Here is a 9,308-nt window from a genome sequence, read left to right as displayed (position 1 = left end):
TCAAAGCTCCCCAGAGAAAACCTTTTTAACCATAAAAGGTCCTTCATAATTTGGTGCCCATTTACCAAGACGATCTTTTTGAACTTGTAGAATTTTCTTAAGCACTAAGTCTCCTTCTTGAAACTCTCTAGGGTGTACTTTCTTTTCAAACGCCTTCTTCAATCTTTTTTGGTATAATTGGCCATGACAAATTACATTCAATTTTTTCTCCTCAATGAGATTTAGTTGATCCAAATGGGTTTGGACCCATTCTGCTTCTTCTAATTTAGCTTCCGTCAATACTCTTAAAGATGGAATTTCAACCTCAATTGGGAGGACTGCTTCCATTCCATAAACTAAGGAAAATGGGGTTGCCCCAGTTGAGGTTCGAACTAAAGTACGATATCCATGTAAGGAAAAGGGAAGCATCTCATGCCAATCTTTATATGTCACCACCATTTTCTGAATGATCTTCTTGATGTTCTTGTTTGCTGCTTCAACTGTCCCGTTCATCTTTGGGCGGTATAGGGAAGAGTTATGGTGCTGAATTTTGAAGTCAACACATAACTCTGTCAACATCCTGTTGTTCAAGTTGGTTCCATTATCAATAATGATTCTGCTTGGCACACCGTAACGACAAATAAATTCCGAGTCACATGGGCATATGAAGCTGCTTCAACCCATTTGGTGAAATAGTCAATAGCAACCAGAATGAAGCGATGTCCATTTGACACTTTCAGCTCAATAGGGCCAATAACATCCACTCCCCACATTGAAAATGGCCAAGGTGGTGATAAAACATTAAGAAAAGTTGGCAAAGCATTGATGTTATCATCATACATATAGTATTTAAAGCAATCTTTTTCCATTTCCTCACAAGTCTGATTAACTGCACAATCAAAATTATTTGATGCAACACTAGCATTATCATTTTCAAGCGCATTTTTCGCATTCTTTAAAATTAGGATAAGATTGATAAAAAGATTAAGGAGAAAGGAAGAGGTAAAAGGTGAAAGAAGAATGAATGCATTTTATTTAATATTTCAAAGAAAATACATGAGCCCTTATTCAAATAAATAAATCTTAAAGCCTTGGGCAGAGCAATAAGACTGACATTACAAGAAAATTACTTAAAATTTGAATTAAAAACCACAGGCAGCTTGACAATCTCTCAATTATTAAGTTCCATGTTCAGTGGACAAGCGTGAACCAGACTAGCATATTTTTCCTCACGAGAGTCTTGCTCAACAATAGCCATTGAGTTTGTAAAGTCAAACCCCGCACTTCAAAAGATTTCTCGCAGATCACTAATAGGGACCCCATGTATTAACTGTCGACCCTCCATGACCTAGTAGAGGGTTGTTCCCAATATTAGGATTATCCTCTTTAAAGTTTAACCACCCAGCCTTAGTCAAACTTTGTACCTTAATTTTTAGTGCTCTGCAATTTTCAAGGGAGTGACCAATAGCTCCCGAATGATAATCACATTTGGCATTAACGTCGTATCCCCTAGGATATGGTGGTTCTACGGGCTTCATCAGGCAAGGTACTACTAGTGAATTTTGTAGTAGGAGAGGGAACAACTCAATATAGGACATAAGGATAGGGTCAAACTCAAATGGTTTTCGATCTTGGGTATTTTTTGACCTCATATGGCTAGAGTTTTGGTTCCATGGCTGGGTAAATTGAGGTGGTCGTGCGGTAGGTGTTGCGGGTGAAACTTGCAGAGCTTGATGTATAGGTTGATGAGGATATGGTGAGATGGCAGTGCTATTTGGGTAGGCCATGTGAGGGGTATAAAAATAAGGAGGTTGGTAGGTAACTTGATGTTTATAAGAGGCAACATTCATGGGTGAAACCTCAGGTTGGGTACGTTGCGACCGTGTAGGTGGCTGATTCACCAATGGTTGGTGTTTATCCGGAGGGTCCATGATTGTTGGAGGTGTGTAGTTGGGCGGAAGGCCATATGGTGGCCATTGGACCTCTGGAGGATCAACTTGTTGGTCGGGTCTATTAAGATGTAGAGCTTGTGGTTGTGATGAGATTGGGGTAAAACCAGGTGGATACGCAGGAGAAGTTGACGATTCTCCTCTAACTACTGGAGGGGTCCCTTCTACATTTTTCACATGTATAGACTGCAACATCTCTAGAATTTGGGTCATTTGTTCCTTCAATTGATTAATATCATTTCTCATTTCTTCGTTACGTTCCTCCATCTCATTCATGATCTTGGCCTGAGAACGTGTTCTATAACGATGTCGAGGAAACACTTTGTTTTTTTTTTTTTGCTTTATTACTTTCTAAATACAAAGTGAATTTTATGAGTATAAAAGAAAAGGAAGAAAAAATAAATTTTGGAAAAATTGATTTTGTATTCATATTGAAGAGCGATTCCCCACATCTCAATGCTAAAGGCAAAAACCCCTTAGGTCATACAATGGTTGACACTTATTTCAAGGGAGCATTCACTCCTCAATGGATAAGGTCATCTTACTAGCAATGCAGCAGTACAAACCACATTTTCAAACAAAGATCAATCATCTCAAGATCGAAATGTGATTAACAATCACTCAAGGGAGAATTCTCTTCTCAATAAATGGTCTAAAACGAGTTATATATCAAATCAAATGTGCTATTATTTTGGCAGATCTTACCTACCCTTCGGAGATCATGTTTTAGCACATTTATCCTGATACTCTTACTTAACATTGCTAGTATGATTTTGAATCTCCTTCATATTGAATACTATCAATTATTTTAAGGTTTAAAAGAAAAAAAATGAGATGAAGACTTAATTAAATGAAAAGAAAAAAAAATGAGACAAAGACTTAATTAAAATGTGACTTACTAAGCCCCTAATATACATGTATGCATGACTTTTTATTATTTATCCTTTATTGATTAAAAAAAATTATTTTAGACAAGAAAAGCAACCTATAAAATGATATTGGATATAAATGTATGATGCATGAATGTATTAACATGTTTTTTTTTTTGTTAGTATGAATATATATAAGAAGAGGGATAGAGAGTAGTATTATGTGACCTTTTACGGTAAACCTAGGGTAGGAAATTTTTAAGGTTAACACTCTATTTTGGAAGGTCATTAAGTCCACCTATTATTAGTGCATGGTTTTGTGGGTGAATCAAAAAATCCTCAAGATTTATAATTGGTCAAAATATTAAGCATATTCGTTTCACATTCATACAGGCAAGAGCTTCATAGCACAACATCTCGGGAAAAAAAATAAATAAAAAAAATAAGCCACCTAGGGTTTTCCGAAAACGAAAACGAAAACTCGAACTCTCTTACGCCCTCCGTTCACGTCGCCGCACAACTCCCTGCACAAGTCACCGAGAACGCAGCAACTACTGAGGGTGATTGAAGTGGCTTGGGTTCAGTTGAAAGTGGCAGAGATATGGAAAAATTTTCTCTGCAAGTTTATCTTTACTGATGTAGGAGTGGAATTGTCTTCCCTTTCACTTTGTTTATACAAGCCTAGTGAAGTAGATCGAAGGGTGTACATTCACTCATTATTCCTAACCGTTGGATATTACCCAACTACGGGAATAGTGTTACAAAAATTGGGCTGGGTATAATTTGGCCGGATGTGAGGAAATTAGACGCTTTTTTTATATACACCTCCTTTTAAAAAAAATCTAAAATTTTTTAAATTTTTTTATTTTTACACTCCCAAAAATTAATTTAGCATTTTATTCTTTTTTTTTTCACATATCTTTTCTCTTTGTTTTTTAGTTTTAACATGTATCTCTCTTACATTTCTTTTACTCTCTATGTAGTTTAGAAAGTAATTTTAATTTTTCTAATTTCACGTTACTTTCTTCTCCTTTCCTCCTTCAATTTTTATATTATTATCATCTTTCTCTTCTTTTAGTTTTGTCACGCACCTAGGATGTAAAACTAGTTTTCAACAATATTATAAGTATAAGTGACTTCCTCGACAATGTTGGCAATATCTATTCAAATTTTTTTTTTTAACATTTCCCTTTATTTATATATTTAGAAAGCAACACATCAAATAATTTTAGTAGTGTTCCGAGAAGTAAATTCAAAAATAGTAAAATTAATGTTAGTAAAAGCATATTTTGAATTTGTGTCTATAACATACTTCTAGCAAGCTTTTCCCAAACAATAAATTTAGAATTCCGAAAAGTACTTTTTAAAATACCAATTGAAATTTCACAACCACTTCCTTCATTGTCATGAAGCTTCAACTCTTAGGATTTGATTCACGAAACAACCACAAAATTGCTTCGAGTATTTCTTTACATGAAATAATTATGAGTTTTTTTTTTTTTTTTTTTTGCTTTTCTTAAGGTTTTTGGTTTGTTTTATTTAAATGAGTATAGTTGAGACATTTTGTGTCTTTATATTTTATTTAATAAAAATGTTTAAAATTTATCAATATTTGGTAGATTAATTGATGTTGTATTTCATTTTTAAAACTTAAAGGTCTTAAGTTTAAGTTTTATCTTTATAAAAATGATTAATTTTTAATTATTTAAAAATTTAAGGATAAAATCATTTAAAAAATATGCACACTAAATATTTTAAGAGAGTGTAAAGTGCATCGATGTGTGTTTATGTTTTTGTTAAGCATGTTTATTTTGTGCATTATGGGTAACCGGGTTAAATATTTATTGCTAGATCATGCTAGATAATAAAAATATTTTTAAATTGGTTTTAAACTTGAAAATTCTAGAATTTAAGTCTGTCATGTAACACATTGATTTTCATAAAATTATATTAATAATATGTAGTATTTATTTTAATGAGTTAATGTATTTATTAAAAGGACTTTTAATAATATTTAGCTATTTGATACAAGCTTTATTTTTATATAAAATATGTTATTTTTACTTAAAATGAGAAGAATATTTTATATTACTTTATTTATTTTATATGAGCTTTATTTTAATATAAATCATAATTTTTAATTAATATTTGATACGAGATAGGTTTTTATGAAATGTATTTTATTAAACTTAAATATATGTTATTTTAATTAAAAAAAAGTGTATTTTGATTATTTTATAAAGGTAAAAAAGAGGACGTTGTGATAATTTTGTTATTACTATTTTTAAGTGAAAAGGAATTGTTAAGAGTTACTTTTCACACTTCTCATTTCTCCTGACTATACTCTCTCGTTTCTTTTTTGAGATGATCTATTTTTACAAAGTTTCTTTTTGTTTGGGTTTTTGCTCTGATACTAGCAAAAACTGGTACCTGAGAAATTTTGTTAGTGTAGAAGATATTCCAGTAAAAACTGGAATATAATTATAGAGAGATGTGCCCTTACCTTTTTTTTATAAACGATAAAAATCGGAAATAACTGGTACTGAATAAGAAACTGAATTAATATAAATTTTTATATGAATATGGGGGAAGGGATGTTCACATAAATATAACCAGATATGTCCATTTCTATAATATAAAATCATAAAAATAAATACCCTAGGAAAGGTGGCAGAGCCTTCTAGTTAGGGATTTTTATAACCAAATAGATAAAAGCAAAGTAAATGAGAATGAGCGGAAGACAATGAGACAAGTATGATAGTTCTTAGAAATACTCAATAAGTTATAATTTTTAACATAGTATAGAATATAATGAACAACCAGAACTCATTTATGTGTGAAATTGAGATTAATTGTATTTTAAAAGAATATTTAAGAATTAGTTTTAAATAATTCTCTGGCTCTTCTAGAAACATTGAGGTCTTACAAACAGCCCACACCAAGGGTCTTACAACTGTCTCAGTTTATCCTCCAGACGAATTCTTTTAAAAACTTTTCTTATTCTTTTAAACAGATATCAAGGGCACACCTGATTTCTCAGGCTTACAAATCCCAGGTTTTCACAAAGGAGTTCAGAGTTCTAAATTATATTCGCATATGTTAAAAAAAATAACTAAGGCATTCTAAGAACTACCAATGATGGTTTAGCCGGCCATCATTTTACAGAAATACTTACAAGTTTTATTAATGAGATAAAGATTACAACAGAGGAGAAGAAGAAAGGAAGACCTCAGAGAACAAGCTCACTTTCTCTCACTTAGTTTTTACAATGTCTATTGCACTTCTGTGTGTTGTGCAATGAGAGTGAGACTCCTTTTATAGACTGAAATATAAACTAGAAAGGTCTAAAATACCCCTTCAGTCAAGAATAGTAAAAACTATTCTTTTACTTTGTCACAGGGTAAAAACTAGATACATTTGTTGATAAGATCTTCTAGAAACCTTATCTCTTTGTAGCCTTAGAAGACATAATTAGGTGCGTCATCTGATTATTTGGAAAGCATGACTTCTTCTTCTTCTTCAGTTTCTTGGATGTCTGAAGAGCCAGCCATGGATTGGTTGTCAGTGGGGGTTTGTTGACCATAACCTCCACCTGCTTCATAAATTTCCTTGTAAATTTTTTCTCTTTGAAAAAATTGAACAAGTTTATTATTATTTTCCATCGGAAAAAGATCAAAAAATTTTCCATTTTCTGAGGGAAGATAAAGTTTTGTGTCATGAGATTCTTTAATGAGGTTGAAATTAGCTTCATCTTCTTTGGAGAAAAACCATTGGTACCCCACTATCTGAGCTCTGAACAGATTGTATTGGTAATCTTTATTACCTAGAACTTCCCAAGAATCATATCCGTCATTATATAAGACTCCTGGGTAATCTTTGTGATTTTCCAACAATAATTTCATGACGTGAGTCGGGTATTGGCTTTGTCTGAAATTACAGGGACAGGTGACTATTTTTAGAGCCATATGGCACATAAAAATAGCTTGTATTGTGCTAATGGCTTCGTTTAGTGAGGGACTGAAACCATTAAATCTTTCTGTTCGATGGATCAAAACAGAGTCCAAACATCCATATTCCAACAATGTTTTTATGTTTATAATAAAATCTTCAAAAGCTGTACTTTTGAAATTTTCCAAATCAATTTTTGCTTTTCTGAACAAAAATTTTATTTTACAGGGATATCTCCCATTTGTTATATCCTTGCATAAAGGAGATTCTTCTAGACAAACAAATTTCTGGTTGAAATAAGTATGAGAAGAAACATATATGCAAGGAACAACTTGTGGTTCAAGATGAATCCTCATCAAAAAAATTTGGATCACAATAAATTTTTTGAAATTGAGTTCGTTGGAAGAACTCGGCATTTGTTTAACAGTTTCTGAAAACTAAGACTGTTTATTTGTTTAGCTTGTTCGAATGACATTTATTTCTGGCTTTGGATTCAAAGCCTTTTTTATTTTTGTCATATCAATTGTATCCAATTCAAGAGCTTTATCAGCTTCTTCTTTTGAATAAAAGCCTTTGTATCTACGGTTTTGTATTCCTTCCTTGGCAGTGCACAAGTCAGTGAAATTTGTATATACCCCTTTGTATGGTCCTGATAAAAGGACAAAGTTTGTATAACCTTTTCCAGAAGGAGAGGCCTTTGTGAGGAGTGGTACTCCTTGATTATCTATGATACAAAAATTGTATAAGGCACAGATAATTCCCATTTTTATTGAACAAACTAACTGTTCATTGCTATCTGTGAATTTTGGAATATTCCAGATATTGTCAATGATGCATTTAAATTTATCATTTGTATTTCCTCTTCCAGGGTAAAGGAATTCATTTGTTAAGAGTGGCAACTCTTGGTTACCAAACTTCATTTTTTGTTTGACTCCTGGATATGAAACCTTAGTCGTTTTCATGATTTGTTATTCCTGCAAAATGAGACAAGATGTCAGCAGCAATGTTTTTGTTTCCTTTGATATGATCAAAGTTTATTTGCAACCCATTATGATAAACATGTTCTTGGAACAGAAGCCATCTTTTGTGAGGTTTTTTATCAGATTTTATTTGAGCATTACCATAAGCAACTATTGCTTCGCAATCAGTTCTTATAGTGATTTCTTTTTTATTTATTAAAAATAGTTCAAAAGTTTTTAAACTATTTATAACAGCGTTGACCTCATAGTTTGTTGAAGTAGAATAAACTTGAGGTTTTGTATGATATTTTCCTGAAGCGTATCTACAAATTTGTTCTCCAGAGATATTATCATATTTATTCTTCTTTTTCTTTAGGATAGCTCCCCATCCTAATTCACATCCATCACATTCAACAACTAAGTAGTCTGAATCCAATGGTAAAGATAAAGAAGGTAGATTTTTTACCAAATCTTTAATTTGTCTGACCAATTTTATATCTTCAGAATTGAATTTTCTTCGGCCTGTTTGACTTGTTTTATTATACAAAGGAGATGTATATTTTCCCAAGTCTTTTATGAAATTTCTTGCATAATTTATTAATCCTAAGAAAGCTCTTAGGGTAGGAAAAGCAAGAATTTTTTGCAAAATATGGGGTTGGAGTTTTATTGTTCCATTCCCTATTTCTGATCCTAAAAAGGATATATGAGTTTTACAAATTTCCATTTTGGATTTGGAAATTATAAGGCCATATTTTTCAAAAAAAATGTAAAAAACTTGTTTTAAATGAAGAAAATGTTCTTCTTATGTTTTTGAAAATACAAGTACATCATCTATGTATGCACAGGTAAAATTTTTGTATTCTCCAAAAATATTATCCATTTTTCTTTGGAAAATTTGTGGAGCATTTTTAAGACCAAATGGCATAACTTTCCATTCAAAAAGTCCCTCTGAACAGGAAAAAGCGGTCCATTTTATAGAATCAGGATGCATTTTAGTTTGATGAAAACCTGATTTTAAATCAAATTTAGAAAACCATTTAGCTTTCTGAATTCTGTTTATCAAGACATCTTTAGAAGGTATGGTATAACCATCTATGAGTATTATCATTAAGACGTTTATAATTATAAACCATTCTAGTTTTGCCTCTTTTTTGTTCAGAATGTTTGTTAACAATAAAAGCTGGGCTTCTATGTAGGCTTGTACTAGGCTCTATAACCTTTAAGTCAAGAAGGGCTTTTATATGTATTTTACATTCTTCTTGTTCAAAATTCCCATAAGGGATTTCTTTTGTTTTAATTATCAAATCTGGATTGATAATTTCTAGTTTACAAATAACCAGGTCTTTTTCCCAATATTTAGTGGGGTCTTCTCCTATAATACTAGTTTTGTTAAGCCGATCAATTATTTGTTGTATATTATAAAAAGTTATAACCTTGTTTATTTTAACACAATTATAACAATCTATATCCATTTGTAAAAGAGATAAATCATAATAACTATGAATATCATTATTATGATTATCAACTTCTAAAAGGTCAGATTCTAAATTTTTAAAATTTTGGGAATCTGTTTCTTTTATTTTACAACTTCCAGTGATTTCGCA

At 31.7% G+C, this 9,308-nt stretch overlaps 1 protein-coding gene across 1 annotated transcript; it reads right to left on the bottom strand.

The window, feature by feature from the left end:
• On the bottom strand, nt 1–558 carry LOC145956199 (uncharacterized). Its single transcript, XM_083071764.1, has one exon. It carries the CDS (start codon nt 556–558, stop codon nt 1–3), a length of 558 nt encoding a protein of 185 aa, XP_082927890.1.
• Between the last annotated feature and the right edge of the window lie 8,750 nt (nt 559–9,308).

This window comes from Cajanus cajan, chromosome 3, assembly GCF_000230855.2.
Source record: "Cajanus cajan strain Asha chromosome 3, NIPB_CcT2T_4, whole genome shotgun sequence".
Taxonomy (NCBI): domain Eukaryota; kingdom Viridiplantae; phylum Streptophyta; class Magnoliopsida; order Fabales; family Fabaceae; genus Cajanus; species Cajanus cajan.
The sequence above is the reverse complement of the archived record's forward strand: the minus strand, read 5'-3'. Positions and strand labels throughout refer to the sequence as shown.

Excerpts from the sequence above, each read along its gene's own strand:
- LOC145956199 (XM_083071764.1), bottom strand. The coding sequence starts at position 558 with ATGTTGACAGAGTTATGTGTTGACTTCAAAATTCAGCACCATAACTCT.